At 38.1% G+C, this 19,729-nt stretch overlaps 1 protein-coding gene across 1 annotated transcript; it reads left to right on the plus strand.

Annotated features, from left to right (window-relative positions):
- The first annotated feature begins 323 nt into the window (after positions 1–323).
- Positions 324–18,926, plus strand: NAPG (NSF attachment protein gamma). Its single transcript, XM_054017477.1, has 12 exons — positions 324–458; positions 2,100–2,167; positions 4,370–4,454; positions 5,404–5,421; positions 6,734–6,764; positions 8,529–8,638; positions 8,781–8,847; positions 9,360–9,430; positions 12,339–12,417; positions 13,270–13,349; positions 14,464–14,593; positions 15,723–18,926. The coding sequence occupies exons 1-12, from the start codon at positions 403–405 to the stop codon at positions 15,870–15,872; spliced, it is 945 nt and encodes a 314-aa protein (XP_053873452.1). The 5' UTR covers positions 324–402; the 3' UTR covers positions 15,873–18,926.
- Positions 18,927–19,729: the final 803 nt, after the last annotated feature.

Below are 19,729 nucleotides of genomic sequence, written 5' to 3' on the forward strand. Positions count from 1 at the left end.
GAGGCCATAAGAGACAAGGGGAGAGCTGGGAAGGGCCAGGTGAGCTGGGCAGACCAGAGAGCCGCAGCACTGCCCATGTCCCTGCCAGCGGCGACCGGATAAAACGGCCCCCTATTCTGCCCCGGGGTCGACGACAGGCTCTCTACACAGCCTCGCAGGGACCCTGCTGCAGCACGTGAGCCGCGCGCCCTCACGCCTGTGGGCCGGGTCTGCGCGCGCAGCGCTATCTCCAGCTGTCCTCTGTAGCCACGCCCCCTTATCGACTCCGTCCCCTACCCGCGCAGGCGTGTAGCATCAGGCCCCGCCCCCCACGTATGCTGATGAGCCCTTACGGCTTGCCGTAGCCTGTCCCTCCTTTCCTAACGCAGCGGCGGCGGTTCCTGGCAGGTACAGCGCAGCGAGATGGCGGCGCAGAAGATCAACGAGGCGCTTGAGCACGTCGCCAAGGCGGAGAAATAGTGAGCGCGGCGCAGGAGGCTGGGGTCAGGCCGGGCTGTCTCTGCCCAGGGTCCCGAGGAGGCCGCGGGCCGGGCTGGGGCCGGGCTGGAGAGTGGCTGCGCCGCTCGCTCCTGGGAGAGGGTCGAGGAGGGGGATGGGCGTTCGCTGAGTAGCCGCTTCCGCCGGGTTCCCCGTGGCTCCGGGCTGTCATCGGCCCCAACCTCCCGGGCGCCTTGGGAGCTCAGCCCAGCGCGCTTCCCCCCGCCGGGAGAACTACAGCTCCCAGAGTGCCGTGCGCGGGCCGGGAGCCGCGGGGGGGGGGGAGGGCGGTTAGAGGGACTGGGGGGTTCCAACGTGAGGAGAGCTGGAGGCCCCCGGGAGCCTGGCAGCGGGTGGGGTGGCCACCAGGAAGTGTGCGGGGGCACTAGCCTGGGGCTCATGGGCCCTGCTCCTCCACCACAAACTCCCAGTGTGACCGTGGGCAAGTCGCTTGTCTCTGCCTTAGCTCCCCACCTGTAACACAGGGTGCTGTGAGAACAGCCCCATTAACCGTGGGGAGTGTGGTCACAGAAATACCTTGTGTGGATCGCGGGGCCCTGAGCTCTCAGAGTTCCCCTAACTCCAGATGGGGGCAGTGACAGGCCCCTCCGCTGGAATGACTGCTCACACTAGGGGAAGCCTCTTCCACTCCTCAAGACTTTGAGACAGACACTAGGAGGCTGATAGAGAGAAAAGGGAAGCCGAGGCAGGTGAATGGGAGAACTAAGATGAAGGAGAAATACATCAGTTATAAAAACTGAAAAGAGATGAGGTGGAAAACTTGTGCCTGGCTTTTGTTCAAGCAGTTTCAGTGAAGCTGTGCTCACAGCAAACTTATTTTGAAAGCAAATCATTTACATATAGCTACTTTTGTTGTTTGTTTGTATATAGGATGATGTCACCGGAAGGCTACCAAGCAAGATTGGTACTGTTGTGTTGAGAATAGTTTAAATGTATTAGATGTAATCATTGTTCCAAAGAGGTTGTGATTTAAGTAGCCAAGAGAGACAAACACTGTAGACCAGTGGTTTTCAACCTGTGGTCTCTGGGGGTCTGCAGACAGCGTCTAAGATTTCCAAAGGGCTCCACGCTTCCATTCAAAACCTTGTAGGGGTCCACAAATGAAAAAGGGTTAAAAACCACTGCTGTAGATAGACAATATAAACGGTCAGAAGTACAATACGTGATAGTTAACTTTTAATTCCAAAACCTCCATCCTGAAACAGTTTTTCCCACTATTGCTAAATACAAGTGCTTGCCTTCCAAACTCCCCACTCAGCAGAAATAATTTGAGGCTTATCCTGAAAAGAGAGGGAGAAATTACAGAATGTCCAAAATTGTCTAAGCATCTGCTCCTGGTCTGATCCGGATGGACCAGTGGGGCCCAAATTGTTGTTCCTTACTTACCAACCCATAGTATCTGGCAGTTCTCTGCCATTTCTCTGTATCTCACATCCCTCAAAGGGGATGGGAGACAGTGGCCCCTTGCGGGCCTGCCCCCTCTTCCTCCCACATTGCCACTTCTTAAAACAACAGAAACAAAACTATATATGTTGAGAGCAGGAAGAACAGGTTCTTGTTTCAACCATTATTGATGGTGAACTTTTGATTTTGCATTTCAGCCTGAAAACTGGATTCTTAAAGTGGAAACCAGACTATGATAGTGCAGCTACTGAATATGGAAAGGCAGGTATGTATGACTATAAATGGGAATGCATTTTATAGGTTTAAATAATCCGGTAATTTAATCTTAAATAATATTTTAGATGTCATCATTTTAAAACATTGTCTGTAAATCTGTAGATGGTTGTGAGGGCAGGGAATAAAATAAAGAACCAAATCTTTCTAATTTACTACATTTCAAATTGCACTTGTGTTTTAAATATTTATTTGAAATTATTAAAACTCATAACATGTAAACTGAATCTCAGTGCAAATTACAATTTTAAATATCTTACTTGCAAATATGGTTGAACACAGAGTTAAACGGACTTTTGAATAAAATTGAAAAACTTTTATTGTGAGGCATAGTTAGACTCCTTTTTTTTTTGTTTGTTTGTTTGTAAATAGGGGCTTGATTTGTGTGTGCGCGCATGCTCCTGTCCACTCTGCATGGGAATCCCTGTTGTCTTCAGTGGGAGCTCCATGCCAGGAGTGGCAAAATAATTGGACTTTGAGTGAGGAAGAGAAACTCCTAATGCTGTATAGAGGCAAATAGTGGAAACCTCTGCAGAAGTGACCTTGACTTTATTCATTTTTGTCCTCTTTATAATATGTTCAATACTAATTTATTTGACAGAGAGAGAAAGTTCATATGCAAAGTTTGTCTATTGGATACTTTGAAGGTGCATACTATTTAAAGGGCAAATATTCCTCTCTCTCTCTCTTCCTGCTCAGTTGAGGTTGATGAGGAATCTGATAGCTTTCTCCCCTTATCCTCAAGGTTAATGCTTTGCTGCTGGCTCTGACATACCCTGCTCCATTTCTTAAAAATCTTTTGGAACCCTTGGACACAGATGGTGCTCTTAGAATTCAGTTGTGTTTATATGGTGTAACTTTCCATTCGTATGCAGGTGATATTTAAATCTGTCTTGGCCTTCATATTGCAGTGCCATCCTGGTTTTGCCTGATTGCTGTCTTGGATACCACTGAACTTTGTAAAATTAAATCTCTTTTTGCACCATTTCTCCTTCTCCCCTGTCCCTCCTACCTTTTCTCTCGCTCTTTTCCCCCCACTCCCACTTCCCTTCCCTTGAGCTCTCTGGGAACTCTTGTCAGTGGTCTTATAACACCATCTTCAAATAAACAAATTTTGGTGCTCACTCATGCTTCAGATTTATTTTTGACAACTATCTCAGTGTTCTGTCTTGAGTTCTATATTGTTGAATTTAAATCTCTCAGTATTGACTCTTTTTCAGTAAGATTCTGAGCAGAAATTCTATTGAATGTTTTTGACATCTTAAGTCTTGAGGATTTCTGCTCCCTATTTGCATGTATTCCAGAAAGTGTCACACTAATATAAAATGTAGCAGCCCAATTCTGTTCGATTAATTTTTGTCTACTCACGCTAACCTCCTTCCAAAATCTATTTCATCCACTAATAGCATTTGCAGCATATCTTTCTGGCCTATTACACTTTATAGTCCCAGTCACTCACTTAGATATTAAATTCTTGGTTTTGTTTTCGTAAGTCATCAATAGCAGCTGGGGGAAAAAAAGGATGTGTGTGGGTGCGTGCGCTCCCCAGTTGTGGAGTTGAGTTGAGTCTGCTCTGATTTTTAAAATCCTGATTAAATAAGTACACATTAGCTGGTTAGGTTTCTTTATATTGTAATGTGCCCAGAACTAATTATGAAGGCTGGTATTTATTGCAGATGCACTTTGTTGATGAGGATCTTAATTTAGAAGGGAGACTGCAATGAGACCTCACTTCTAATGTTTTAGAACCTTAAACTTATTTGGCATCGTTCCTGGTTAGTGAATGGAAAGGATACTGAAGTGCAGGTATTCAGCTGAGAAGAGGGGCTGACTATAGTGAAAATCCAATTAGCCTACATTGTGTAGAGGGAGAAAGTACTAATAATTTAAGAATGATTCTTATGAGCCTTGATATAAAGTATAATAAATTGATAAAAAATGTAATTAAATACTTTCATTATGGGGCAGATTTTTAAAGATATAGGGACCAAAAGATGCAGATAGGCGCCTAGTGGGATTTTCAAAGGGGTCTAGGCAGCCACCTCCCATTTGAAAATCCCACTACATGCTCATCTGCATTTTTTAGGTGGCTAAATACCTTTTAAAAAATCTGGCCTTGTGTGTCTTGAACAATAGATGAAAGAAGGAAAATGGCAAAACATAAACACTTTGTTTTCTTTCTTCTTCTTTGTAGGTGTTGCTTTTAAGAATGCCAAACAGTTTGACCAGGCAAAGGACGCCTATTTGAGGGAAGCTGAAGCACATGCAAATAATAGAGCGTATCTTTTCAGTGATGGTTAGTTCAGTATTTAAGGAATTTAATAACTGTTTAGCAATCAGAACTGGACTAAGGGAGGGGGTGGTGTGGAAAGATGTAAGAGACAAACGCAGACTAAATATTAAAAGGTTTCTTAGCCAACTTCCAAAATTCATTTTAAAGAAAGAATTCAAGCCCCCAAGAAAACAATCTGGTGAATGAAAAATAAGAAGCCCTACGGAGCAGGAACCATCTTCTTATTTTGTTTGGCCAGTCACTAGCACAGTGGGGGCCCTGATCTATGATTGGGGTGCCCAGGTACCACTCAGCACATATTTATTTATTTATTTATTTATTTGAATAACAATCATATTAACAGATTCCAGTGTTTGCTTTCTGTTACTGGATTTAGTCCTTAGATTTCCTTGACATTTTTACTTTTTGAGGGATTTTCTTGTTTGTGGTGTTTTTTTTGCTGCAAGTAGATAACTTAGATGGGATCTCCTCTTTTTAGTTTGTAACGTGGGTTTTAAGTTGAAGAAATCTCCCTTGGGGAATATGTGTGCTAATTTTTTTTAGTTAATAATTTGTATGGTTTTTGCCATGCAGTGCCTAGAAATGGATGCTACACATTAAACACACTGCTAAAAGATTAGCTAACATTACGCTATCTAACACAATGTAGTAACCAAAAGTCTTTAAATAAATGTATGTAATCTAGTTTTGTCAGCTCTTCCATAGTTGGATATATTGAATTTTATTTCGCCCTTAGGTTTATTTAAAACAAAACAAACAAAAACTAGCAGGCACACTTATCAGATTAGTTTTGCCTCTGTGTAAATGTTATTTTTGGAACTAGTATTTAAATAAAAATTTAGTTTGCTTAATCCTCCAATAAATTATTTTTGATACATAATTACCTGTCAGATTTTTATGGCTTGTATCCTTAACTTTGGCTCTGTTACATCCAGTCTCTTCCATGCTGCCAAGTAAGTTTAAATTCCTCAGTTAATTTGATGCATTTCCCAGTATACTATGTGTATCTAAAGACTATTTAAAAGATGCATACATTTGGGGCTAAGTCTGCTTTCATTTAAATAAATGGCAAAGTTTCCATTATTTTCACTGGTTCATGATCAGACTAATTAGTGGCTTCATCCTGGAAAGCTTTTGAGACTCTGCAAATCCCATTGAAGTAAATGGAAATTATGACTTTTTATCACTTCTCAAGATTAGTTCCAATATCTCTTGATTGATCATCAATAGGATATTACTCAGGATCTGCTTATTTCATTTGTTTTTGCTTACTGCATGTATGATTAAGGTAATAAATAATTTGATTTCTCTTCACACACTTGAAATTCCTTCAATGTCTCTAATCACCAGAATGGTGCCTTATAATATTAGCTGTTCTTAATTCTTTTAGTAGTGTGTTTTTTAAATATGTCTTTCGTGCCACTGTGGTCTAGTCTTTGTAGTGAAAACACAATCAGACATTTCCTACCCTCCCATTCCTCCAACTCATGGCAAATAGTGAAAAGATTGTGTGATTAATTTGAAGCACTGGTGCAAAATTTGCCACACACAGTACATGTTATAGAAGCAGGAAGGTATCTTTGGTCCGGGCTGGGAAACACTGCTTTTTCAGTGCTCCAAATATGGTCAAAAGCACTTTATCCATAGAAGACAACACTGTTACGGTCTCAGGATTACTGCATCTTTATCCCCAATTTGTGGTCCACTCCAGGCTCTGGTAGGCCATCATTCTTCCAACCCTTCAGCAGGATTGGAGCCCCATTGGATAAAAGCATGTCTGTTTGCTAGATCAAAAGAAGGTCCTGATACAAACACAGCTATTTATATCAAAAGTTCTTTCTTTGTTTCTCAGTGTCTGGAAAACCCAGTTTGAATCAGTATATACAAACTAACAGTGGGGGTGGTACGTCTTTAGAGTTGCTTACAGAATTAGTGACTGTCCTTAATCGTTGTCCACTGTTTTTAGTTCCTGACGTGTTACCACAGCTGCTTCTCCATGGAGTTGAATACAATCATACATAAACTATTCATGAACGTAATAAAGTGGTCCCCAAAGATACAGCACGAGGTTGCAATATCTATCACTAGCGCACAAGTGAGAAACTGTCTTTTTTAAATAAAAGGCATGTAAAATGTTTGAAATGTATGCATTGTTATGATTCACCATTAGCTGATGTATAGTAACTCTTGCTACATAGCAAGACCTGTCACTTCAACTCACTGAAATAACACTGTAAGTAAACCTAATTTCTTTTCTCTTTGCAGAGCTTATGAACAAGCTGGTATGATGTTAAAGGTATTTACTGGTCATTTTGTGTTTGTTTGTTTTAAAACAATAAGTCTCCTGTGGACAGTTGTATTTTGAAATATATGCAATTTTCAGCTTGCAACATTAATTAGTGTTAAAGTGGTGCTAGCACTTCCAGTGTTGACATTTATTCCCCCCCTCCCCAAGAATTTTAAATGATGCAACCTTCTTTCCTGGTTGAAACTTGATAAATCAAAATCGGGAGGGGGGGAGGTTGAGTTTAGTATGTATGTATTAAGAAAAGATAAATGTACTTCATAGTAGCAGCTTATTTTTTAGTTCAGGTAAATAATATTATGTCCTGTTGTCACTTACTGGGGAGACACCCTCAAAGGGGCAGGATGCTGTCTAGGCCTGGTGCCTTGTGATTTTTTTTTTGTCTGGGTGATGGCACACCGGACTTCCTCAGAAGACGGGGGATCAGCAAGGTGTGCCATTGCTGAGCGTTGTGGAATAGACTCGATGGGGTCTTCAGAGACGGTTGATTCACGGTTTAGTAGGCTCTTCAAGGGCTCCTTCCAGCGTTGTTTAATGGCCGCATTGGCTCCACCCTCCTCAAGGACAATCTGTGAACGTAAGGGGGTTGGGCCTTTGGAGCTTGGCCCATATATAGCTTTTGTTGCTTGAAAGAAGCTTCTCATGTCATCTTGGTCTATGAAACTCTGGATCTCAGAGGCCTTCTCTTGCCACCACTTATTTTTGATGTCACGTAGCCTCCTCTGGACTGCTGCCTTGAGCAGGTGATAAGCCTCATGTTTTCGTTGGTTAGAGGAATCATTTTGCCAGTGCCAGAATGCAGTTCTTTTCTGTTGAATTAATGCTAGGATTTCCTCGTTGTTTTCATCAAACCAATCTTGGTGCTGAGGAGTGGAATATCCTATAGTTTCAACGCAAGCACTGTGGATGGTATTTTTAAATGGTATTTTTAAATGCTATTTTTAACATACTAAGGCATTAACAGACCACCATTATATACCTCCTGATTCTTCAGTAAGCTGACATATTGTAGTTCTTGGTGACTCCCATACCTTAGCCCTTCTGCTTTAGCTCAACATAAATCTTGTAGTCAACAGGAATTAGTTTTCTAATCACATTTGCCAGAATCCTGTTAGTGATTTTTGCATGCAATAATGACTTGATAGCTGTGCAGTTTATTGAATGGGTTTAACCAATAGTTGAAAACCTCATTTAGGGGATAGAAAATCAGTGTATAGTAAAATAAGCTAATTAACCACCATAAGCCAGTTTTTAGGGAGCTCAAAGTGAACTTGTAACCCAGATGTTGATCAGTTAAACAGACTTTCAGAGAATCATTATTTCAGGGTTCAAATCGAGTATTCCAAAATGTCTGTATATATGTCCACTTCTGATGATGTGCCCTCTAAACAAATTGTGAAGTTGGGCTACCAGGGAACTGATTTATTTATTCCAAAATTGAAACGTTACAAAGGGAAACAAGACTGGCTGCTCTGGTTTTGTAACTGCACTGTGTGAGTATTCATTTAGATATTTCATCGTGTGGCTAATCCAAAGAACAAAATCAGCCAACTTTTTTGATTTATTATAGGCAGATGGAGGGGAAAGTAGGCTGGGTTTCTTGTATGCTTGTTTGTACTGTGGATGTTGTAGTTTACTTTGCTGGGAGCTGAACTCTACCAATGTAACGCTATGCAATACAGAATATTTTCGTTTGGTCTGTTTATATATTAGCATAGTTCCTGACACTGTTATTCTTCCAACTTTTTCTTACAGGAGATGCAAAAACTTCCTGAAGCAGTTCAGCTGATTGAGAAGGCCAGTATGATGTACCTGGAGAATGGAACACCTGACACAGCAGCTATTGCCCTGGAACGGGCTGGAAAGTAAGCCTGCAGCATTGGTCGCTAGGACAAATCACAAAACATTGGTGCCTTCTTTTTACAGACTGTTGTTTGAATCCTGTACTAGGAGAAAACTTTACTATTTGAGCTGAATAATAATAATGCTGGCTTGTATTTATTTCAGGCTAATAGAAAGTATGAACCCAGAAAAGGCTGTACAACTCTATCAGCAGACAGCATCAGTGTTCGAAGTAAGTACTACCATTTTAATTTGAACAACAAAGGAAATAAAGATTGGCAAGGAAATAAAGATTGGCAAGGAAATAAAGATTGAGTAGAAGGAAGAAGTGTTCAAGGTCAGTCAGCCTAAAATAACTCTGCACACAGATAGCTGTAAGGTGAGGTTGAGTTTTGAGCTCTATCTTGTTCTCTATCACAGCAGTGGGTGAATAATGTTGCACAGGAAGTCACGCAGCTCCTATTGGGACCTTTAATGTAAAGGTGCAGGGTCAGAGTCCCTACCAGTACTCCATCCCCCACTGTATAGGATCTGAATTTAATCTCCTATCCAGCTTCTTCCCACTTCTTGGGCAGTCCAGAGGGAGGGAGCTCTGCTGACTAAAAGTACTAAGGCCATGGGAGAACCCCACATTGACCTGAGCTCATGCCTTATGTTTGTATTTCATTTAAAAAAAAAAGAGAAGTTGCATAGAATTAAAGCCACAAATGTATAAAACCTTTTGATTTTGTTCTGCTCCTTTAGAATGAAGAACGTTTACGGCAGGCTGTAGAATTACTAGGGAAAGCCTCAAGACTTTTAGTCAGAGGACGAAGGTATAACTCTTTATATTCTGAAAACCTAAGTTTTCCTCTAAATATAATTGAAACCTTTACTGCTGAGTTTCACTGAATCTATGTACTGCCTCTTCAAAAGTCACTATCTGGAAACAGAAGATTATGTTGATGCTTGTCAAGACTAAGATCCAGTTTACGTTTCTGCTGGCTATACCTGAGTGCTGAAAAACTCATCTGATTTTTTTTTTTTCTTGTTTTGTTTTTTGGTGCTATAAAATGTTCCTCCTAATAATAATTCAGTGAAGATTTATGAATTACTGAGAACCTGGTGTGTTTCATCTCTACAGTTCTTCATCAGTGTGAATTATTCCCCACAACACTGGGTAGTGAGCACTTAATATTCTACCCAATTTACACATGAGGGAATCTAAAGTAGGGGAATTAAGTGACTTACCCAACCAAAGCATCCCATATGCAGGTGTCTGATTCTGAATCAAGGGTGAAGAGTTTGACTTTGAATCCTCAGGTTCACCTGTTTTTCTAATACTATTGGTTAGTAGTACCAAATTTTACCATGATTTAGCATAAACATACATAACTACAACCTATAGCTCACTATAAGGCTGTCTTTGAGTCAAGCCTTGAGTGTGTGCTGTAATTGCGAGCAACAATGGTAATCTAAAAGGAAACAAGGAAAACCCTTATATTACAGGAGTGGAAGGACTGTCAGGTGAGATGTGTATATTAATGTTTTTGAGGCTAGCTTGATTGTCATACTGATTTATAGAGGCCATGTTGTATCTGATGTCACTTGGGGTTTGGAACATCATGTAACTTGAATATAATTAAAGTGGAAATAAGTGATGAAAACACAACAAAAATATGCTTCATAATCAATCACAATAGTAGATTTAGACATAATTTGTGTGAGCAGATCAGGGAGGTCCTACTGTACTTCTGTGGATGTCAGAAGAGTAGTAGTCTAAAATATCCATATTCTTTGAATGATTGTTTTGTGAGTTTCAGTGAAAGAAACTTCGGTATGGAAATGAATTATGATTCACAAGAATTGTGAGATATATTGAATCACTTAGCTGCCATGTGAAGTTCTTAATACATTCAGTTATAGTAATTTGCATCCAAAATAGCTTGATTAATTCGAATATGAAGTTAGTGATTTATAGCTGACAAATGTAATCTGAACCTCTAATAGAGTGGCTAATGAAATTTTAAATCCTGTGCTTCTTGATTACATGCCTTTTCCAAAACCAAACAATTCTTTTATGCTTAAAAATGTAAATTAGTAGACCATGAAGGTAGAGTTCCTAAGTTCTCTTAAATGGCATGTTTTTTACATCAATGTTATAAAACACTAGCAAGTACTTGGATAAATTTTAAATGTATGCAAAACTTTAAAAATGCCTCTCCAGGGTATTAGGCAGGATTATTGTTTTTTGCAACCTGAAATCACCTACTGTTTTGTCTGAAAAGACCCACTCTTGTCCTTTTTATTAAAAACATGTGTGTTCACATTGCAAATATATTCCTCAGGCATAAAAAGGATGGAGAACTTGGACAGTCCCGCTAAAGTTTGAGTTTCATTAATTTTCTATGTAGATTATGATAAGCGTGTATGTGTGGTTTAAAATCTATACTGTAGGTATGTGGGGAGAGTCTTTAAAAAAAAAAAAAAATAATAATAATCAGAATAGTGCCAAACATTCTCAGATAAATTGATGTTTCAGTAGCTGACATTTGTCCCTTCCAGTGCTCCAGCTTGATGCTGATACTGTGCTGCTAAAGGTGTCACCTTTTGGATGAGATGTTTCATGAAGATCCTCACCACATCTGTCTTCAAATATCCAGGAACTCTTGGGTCATTAGCCTTGATGTACTTCCTACCTAAATTTACTCTGAAGTTTCAGTTGGATACAGTGTTTACTTCCTGTCCAAAAGCTGTAGTGTAATGTTGTGACTTGTAAAATAGTTGCTATATTTCAACAGTATGTGCATGTACAACTGCTTGGTTGGAAATATTAGCTCTCTGTGCACTTCCACTGCCTGAAATGATCCTTACTCAAAATAACTGATCACCAAGATATTTGCAAGTAAATATTCCATTTCCTTTCTATTTTGCATTATTTGGATTTATACCTATAGAGTGCTGAACATCCTGGTGGAATCCAGCAAGAATGTAAACGCCAGATTAGACCAGAGCTCAGCTCTTTACAGGACTGAGCCCTGTCTGCTTTTATGCAGTTCTGGATACCCACAATTCATCACCATGAGTGTGGTTTTTTTGTTTTTTTGTTTTTTTTTTTTTTAAATAAAAAGTGCACTGGATTGTGACTTCCTTGAATGAGTTGGGTTGACTTCAAAGATTACGGCTTTTGTTTTCACATAGGTCTGGGACCTGGCAATGACAGGGACAGAAATGCTAGAAAAGTATAGTACATACATTTATTGATGCTCTGATTAACATAAAACTAAACTTTACTGGCATGTGGCATTGATTGCTTTCACACAGAAGCACTGATTTCTGGATTTCACTCTAGTATTTTACCTGGCAACTCAAAAATAACAGGATTTCTGAAAGATGTATTTTTTTTAACCTTTGCAATGTTACAGTGATGCCCTCAAGATTGAAGACCAAATGAAAACTTAAAGACTTGATGGTTTAGTGTTTAGATTACTTTGATTCTTAATGCCAGTGGATTTAAACAAAAATGGTAGCTTTTTTTCAGCATGGAGGGAAAAAAACGATTAGAAGATGCAAATATGACCTTTTTTTTTAATAGGCTTCATGTGGACTACTGAAATATCTTTACAGCTTCTGTGCCTTTTTTACCACCTACAAACATTAAAATACGCACATCATAAGGCTCTAATCACTGGTTTCTTTACACTGGTTTCTCACACTTCCTTCTGTGTTTGTTCTTGTTTCTAGATTAGATGAGGCTGCGTTGTCTATTCAGAAGGAAAAAAGTATTTATAAAGAAGTTGAAAATTATCCAACATGTTATAAGGTAAAGACCTGAGAGAATGTTTCTTTCCTGTTTATGCGCAAAGGGAAATTGATTGGCCTGTGGGTCTGCAGCACCTCTAACTGAATGGCATTGTATGCCTTGCAGTCCAGGATAAACTTCTTACTGGATGAGCACCTCCTGAATGGCTATCCCCTCCTTTCACCCACCCCCTTAACTGTCTTGTGTCAGTATAATAGTCTTGAAAATGCTGAAGATAGCTGTCGCAGATAATCAGAATGGTTTTTAGAGCTTTCTGATAATTGTATTGAAAATGCTAAAAGATAAAATATTTGTGTAGGTGAACCTGCAAATATAGTTAGCGCAAAGAATTATTTAATTTTTGTGGGATGGGAGACGTTCATTTATTTTCTAAATGTGTGTTGATGGCAGGAAGTGGGGCTAGATATTTTGAATGGGTTAACTTTTTGGACAACTGATAAGCATATCTCATCAGAAAATCCTAAAATAAGCAAAAAATTGGTTTGTGGTTTCAAAATTCTTGTTAGAATAATTTTGTCTTTCAGTTCTAAATTTGTAAGCCTAGGTTCAGATGATCTAAGGTTACAACAGAATTGGTCCACTTTGATCTTTTTCCTCTACACTACCTTTAAAAAAGATGGGACAGATCCACAGATGGAGTAGATCAATATTTTCAGAGCCCATCATTTTTTTTTTCATTTGGGAATGTGGAGCCAGGAACAGTGTAGACCAATTGACTGCCTCGTTGGTTCTAGTGTCCTTTTTACACCTATCCTGAGCAAGCTACAGGACTTTTGGTATTGAATTCATAATAGAAGTAAAATATCTTACATTTGGTTACTAAAGAGTGATCAGTCATTTCTTTTATCTTAGAAAACTATTGCTCAAGTCTTAGTTCATCTCCATAGACATGACTATGTTGCTGCAGAAAGATGTGTCAGGGAAAGTTACAGGTAAGGCATATTTTTGCCTCATTGTTTTCAAACTTAAATTTTGGTTATGTTGAAAATTAATTCATAGCAATATTTATTAAAGAGCCATGTGGCAATTCTATATTTCCACAGGTTTGAAGCCTGTACTCTGTTGGTTTGGTTTATGGTACAACAATGTGGTGGTTTTTTTGTTTTTGTTTTGTTTTTTGAAAGACTACCATTTGAAAAATATTGTTATTGTTTTCAAATGGTCAGTTGTAGTTGTTAATACACTATTGGCTTAATAGCAAGACATGCATACCCTTAAAATAAACAATAAAAATATTTATATTGCTTTACTATTTGCTTAAAAATTAAACAGCTAGAAGAATTTTGTTCAGTTCACTACTCTTCCCTTTTCTGTTCTTTCTTCCCAGATTATCTGTTTGCTTAGCTTTAATAAAAGCTGAATAAACAATACAGGGTTGTTGCTGTTGGAATTCTTTTACTAAAAAATTTATTCATTTTAAGTGGTGCCTCATTTTAGTATCTGTCTTTCATACACTGAACAGAGAAGGATTAGCTCTTGTAACTGTTCAGTACTGATAAAGGCCTTTTTTGATTGTCACCAATTGAATTTACTGTTATTTTGTGTTCCAAAATGGCAAGAAAATGGTATCTTAAGACTAGAATTTAAAAAATGCACGATATCTGGAGTTAGGTTAAAATGATCCATTTTAAATTAAGTCTTTACCCTGCCTAATCTCACACTTATGATTCCATACATGCACTGTAAAAGAAAAATATTATGACTAGTTAACAGAAACTCATGAGATTTAAGGCACTTCTATCATTTGGGACCATGCAGACAACTAGTCCCAAGCAGACAACTAAACATTTTAAAAAAATTGAGATCTGTTTATAATTTACATGGTTAGATGATCATACAGTCAAAAATACATTTTCACGCCATTAGACATTTTTGTTCAGCCTGGGTTTTGAGACTTATTTAAGCAATACCATAAAATTTTATAAACACAAGCCTTACAGCTGCCTGTCCCTCTACTCTTAATCAGTGACATGTAAACATAGACAAAGAGTTGAGTGCTGTGAGTGGACAAGTTAAATGTTTTAAATGAACTTTTGTTTCCTTTAGTATACCGGGATTCAATGGAAGTGAAGATTGTGCAGCACTAGAACAGCTTCTAGAAGGATATGACAACCAGGACCAGGATCAAGTTTCTGATGTCTGTAACTCACCACTCTTCAAGTACATGGACAATGATGTAAGTTAACATTTCATATGGATTTTCATAAATCTTTTTCCTGGTAAGAGAAAGAGAACTGTTTTGGGAGGAAAAAACTGGAGTTGCTGTATGTTTGTCCCATCCTCCAGCTTCTCAGATTTTCCACTTTACTGCTCACCACTTGTAAATTTCCACATTCCTCTGATCTTCCCGCTTATCTGGAAGGGTCAGATGAATGAACAGCTTCTTATGGCATTCGTAAGTCGTCTGAAAAATTGGCTGGAATATTCTTGAATAGCATCTGAGTTCAGTTCCCTTCTGTCCCCAACATGGGCTGAAAACTCTGCAGTCAGTGCTTCAGCTCAGAAATACGGTACTATTCGTGCAAGTCCATTTTAGCTAGAAATCCATGGACTGGCACTGAGAAATGCTAAGCACCTTCCTCTTTTATTGATATCAAGAGGAGTTGCAAGCACTGCTCAGTTCTCAAGAGTGGTCCTGTAATTTTACAGTGAGCTACCATGGCCTTTTGCTATTTTAAAGAAAGATGTCTTTTTTTTTTTTTCTTTCAAGAAAATACTTGCTATTTAAAAAAAAAAAAAACTGCATATTTGCAAATTGTAGAAAGAAGACTTAAGACAGAAAGGCAGTCATAGAAACTTCTGATCATCCTAGTGTAGGTTTTCTAACAATATTTATTAATTTTCACCTAATATAACTTTAACATCTGAAAATATGATGCCATCTTGATTGAAAAAGCTTCTGTAAAAGACCACTTATCTGGTGGTGAATAGATGCTGCACATTTAAAAAAACTGCATTGACGAGACTCGCTTATCGTAAACTTCTAGTCAATTGTGCTGTGCAACACGGCAATGATTATTCTATAAAGGAGCAGAAATCAGAGTACATGTTTAATCACTTTAGCACAGAGAGAATAGTACATGCATTAGGTCTCTTTTTATGCTATTGGAACAGAATGTTACAAAATAATGGATTGTTGCATTTTGAGTGTAGTCAATAGACTGAGGCAAACCCTGCTCACCTTACTTATGAGTGTAGTCCCATTTAATTCAGTGTGATTCTTTCTAGAGAAAGGCAAGTAAGATTTGGCCCTATGACAATGTGGACACTAAACCTGTCGTCATGTTGTTGGTTGTTGTTGTCAGTATGCCAAGCTTGCTCTTAGTCTGGCAGTCCCAGGAGGGGGAACTAAGAAGAAATCACCAGTTACTGCACAGGACAAAGCAGGAGGACCGGCTGCAGTTGGCTCCCATGCTGAGGAGGAAGATGATGAATATTCTGGTGGACTATGCTAGTTGTAAACATGTTCAATGTTAAATAATATCAGACTTGCTGTTTATGGATGTTAAGCATATCCAAAGGTACCAGAATTACCAGTGCTTCATTGCAATCATGATATTGGAATGCTAATATAGACTTGACAGCTTTTGGGTACTATTACAAAAAAGCATGATAGCCCACCACTTGTTGAAGCATTTCTGGATTCCATTCCGTACATGGTAAGAACTTCCTGAGTGCACTACCTTCCTCTCATTGAAATATTTCAGAGTAATATTGTCTCTTCTCTAAAAGCACATGGGTTAAAATAAACTAAATTAGATTGGGGAGAAGTATTGAAACAACTAGTTTCAAATCATTGGATTCTAGAATATTTTGACTGGTTCTTCTGGTTCCCTATAACATGTTTGTGATTTCTTTCCACTTTGGCAGTTTTAAAGGGTATTCATCTTGGTGTAGGTTTTAGCACATTGAATATCTGAATAAAGAAGACAAACTCTTTACCAGATCAGATTTTTACACAAGTTTAAGCCTCTTAGGTGTCAACCATTCCATTTATTCTGAAAACATTTTTAACCTATAGAGGGATTTGTTTTAAATGCCTTCTTTTTATAAGCATTATCCAGGAGTGTAAAAGGGTGTGGAAAATACTAAGACAACTGATATGAAGCCATCTTGCAAGTTTCTTCAGATACCTATGGGAAAACAATGGGGCTATCTTTCATCTAAAGAAACAATATTCTCAATAGATCTTTGGTGTTACATTTGCATGCAGATTGAGATGCTGTTTGTAATGTACATATTGCAAAGGAGAAAGGAGCCAACCATAATCAATTTAAAAAAAAAGACTGTTTGCCGAATATAAAGCCTCTGCAGAAAAAGAAATCAGCAAAAATCTAAGTGAAAGGTAACATTTAGGAAATATCTCAAAACACCGTTCTTCAAAAATTTGAGTTGTTTGATTTGAATTTGGAATCAGCAGTACTCTTCTACAATTATTTAAAGCATAATGTAGGCAGTAAGTGGTCTGTTTTGCATTTTGTAGCTTTGGCCCAAAGTTCCCATTAATAACCCATCAAAGTTATTTGAAGAACTTAAGTGTAAAATCACAAAAATCTAGTGTATATTCTTCAGGATCAAACTAAATTTGACTGCTCCATTTTGACTAGTCCATGCTTAACAGGTGACCATAGATTTCAATTCTGCAGAAACTTCTACAGAAGAACCCAGGAAGGCCTACTATAGGATGAAGTCATCCAGAATTTGACGTGGGGGGGATTCATGATGTACATGAAGCACCATGACTCCTAAATTGCAGTGAGCATTAGACCAGAAGCAAGGTATAAATGCTAATATTGTGGCTTCTACCATGTTCCATCAAATTATTTCAGAAATTTTGAGAATTCTTGAAACAATTCTGTTAAATGTACAAGTGTGAAAAAGCTCTTTTGAGTTTTGATATCTGATTTAGGAACGTTGTGAAAGAATGTGCAAACTTTGAATATGTACCACATTGGTCAGGCAAGGCTAGTATGACATACAGTGTTGATAGTAGCTCTCATTGTTGAGTCTTTTAGTCTGTTATGCTAGGATAGATGTTTTAAAAACTGGTTCTGTGTCCAAATTGTGTAGTAATGGACTGAAGCTTGGATCTGAAATGTGAAGTTGTTTGAAAATACCCTTTTTAGTGCTGAACTTTCCCCATGTGTGGGTTGTTTTTTTAATTGTCACATTATACTAGGGACATGGATATTGGAAGTTTGCTTGCACACCTTGACTTATATAAAATATCAAAGATAAAATTTGGCAAGTGTGAATGTTTTGCTTTTCTGTCAAGACTGGTGAGAGGGCTTTGAAGATGTGCAACTTGTCCTTTGAACAGTACTAATAAATGTAACTCTTGCAGTAGCTTACTCTAATGAACTCAATAACTTCTGACTCCTTGACTGCTCATGGACGTACACTATGCTCTAGAAGAGGGGCTCTTGTAGGATATCATTGATGTACTTTTGTGTGAGGAGAACTTTACTGACTACGCTGGGAATTTAAGGCTACCTGTTGCACATAACCTGGGATATCTGAGGAAGGGGAGTGTGACATGCATAAGTGAAGAAAATTAGTGTGCTTGTATATGTTAGTAAGACAAAAAAATACAGCAGTTTTTGTTTAAACTACCCCAGTGATAAAACACTAACATGTTGTTTAAGATAAGGCTACAAGTCTATGCATTCACTTCTGAAACAAAGCACTTTCGTAGCATCTGTTTTTTGTGTTTTCCAAAAACAATTTTAGACACTAACCACTAATTTTTCGAAGTATTATGGTGAGGTTTTAGCTAGACAATTCCTTCCATGTTGATAGCGGTTTTCCAGCTAAAACTCGTGTACTGATTAAGGAACGTTAAGGGCAAAAATTCTTTACTATGCAAGCAAAGCTCATTTAAATGAAAGGGACTTGTATGCATCAAAGAGAATAAAAATTTAATATTTGATTGCAATGTTGCTTTCAAGACTGAAATATGAAAAGATGGCTATGGATGAAAACTAGATAAAGTCTATCTTATATCATCTATTCTCCCCTATTTTAGGTAATGAAAGTGTAATAGGAATGTTACTGCCTTTAGTAAATATGTAATTGTAAACAGATATGTCTATATTATATATTTAATGTTTGTTTCTACTTTCCAAAACAGTTGGTACTTTTTTGTAATTTATCGTTTAAATAATATGTTAAAGTGAAAATATACGGTCTTGCAGTATGAAAATTATTTCCAAAAATGATGCCAACTATTTAAAAACAAAAGTAAGTTTGCATGAAGATGCTGAAATATTATCCACTGTATGTGAAGTCAGATGATCTATAAATTATCTTTTAATATGACTGAATTTGTATGCCCAGATGCAGTGTAAAATGTTCATACAGTGTGAAACTGCTTTATCCATACCTTTTCCAAACCTGTGAGGTGTATTAGAGTATGAAGCGTATTTGTAACAGCTCTGCAGATGCTGCCTCTTTCGGAAGAGGTTCTGTGTTTCACCAATATAAAAATAAAACTTGAAATTACGAACTTATGCTAGCTTTTCCTCTTGTGGTGATCTTCCAATTTCAGCATGAATTCCTTTGTTGGATAATCTCAAGAATCCATTTCTTCTAAATAGTACACAATTGCAGCAAGTGTCATAATGCTGTATGAAAGATAGTAGAAGAATTACAACACATTACACATTTTCAGGTATCTAAAAGGGTGTCATAAGGAGGAGGGAGAAAACTTGTTCACCTTAGTCTCTAAGGATAGAACAAGAAGCAATGGGCTTAAACTGCAGCAAGAAAGGTTTAGGTTGGACATAGGAAAAAATTCCTAACCGTCAGGGTGGTTAAACAATGGAATAAACTGCCTAGGGAGGTTGTGGAATCTCCATCTCTGGAGATATTTAAGAGTAGGTTAGATAAATGTCTATCAGGGATGGTCTAGACAGTATTTGGTCCTGCCATGAGGGCAGGGGACTGGACTCTATGACCTCTTGAGGTCCCTTCCAATCCTAGAATCTATGAAGCTACATACTGTAATTAAATAATTTAGAATATCTGAATCCCCAAGCAGAGTTTAAAAACAGTATTCTGTTGACTTCATTTGCTAGATCTGTATTGGACATAGACAGTTCTGTCATCCTAAAAACTACATTTGTGAAAAGTGAAGAGGATTTTTCTTTTATAGTTTGTTTTTAAAATAATGCTATAGGAAAAAATACACTGTTTTAAGCTAGGAGAAGAATTCATTTTTAAAAGGTATTTTGTACTGTATTAGTGAAACTAAATCAAGTTATTCTTCACATGATTGAGTGTAGCTAATTTTTTTTTTTAAGATGCATCTGGC

The sequence above is a fragment of the Malaclemys terrapin genome, chromosome 2 (assembly GCF_027887155.1).
Source record: "Malaclemys terrapin pileata isolate rMalTer1 chromosome 2, rMalTer1.hap1, whole genome shotgun sequence".
In the NCBI taxonomy this organism is placed as follows: domain Eukaryota; kingdom Metazoa; phylum Chordata; order Testudines; family Emydidae; genus Malaclemys; species Malaclemys terrapin.

What these genes read in the sequence shown, in the direction of transcription:
- NAPG (XM_054017477.1), top strand. Translation starts at nt 403, where the DNA reads ATGGCGGCGCAGAAGATCAACGAGGCGCTTGAGCACGTCGCCAAGGCG. An exon ending in AGACAGCATCAGTGTTCGAA is followed by an intron (nt 8,848 to 9,359) that starts GTAAGTACTACC and finishes CTGCTCCTTTAG; the next exon opens with AATGAAGAACGTTTACGGCA. An exon ending in ATTATCCAACATGTTATAAG is followed by an intron (nt 12,418 to 13,269) that starts GTAAAGACCTGA and finishes CTTTTATCTTAG; the next exon opens with AAAACTATTGCTCAAGTCTT.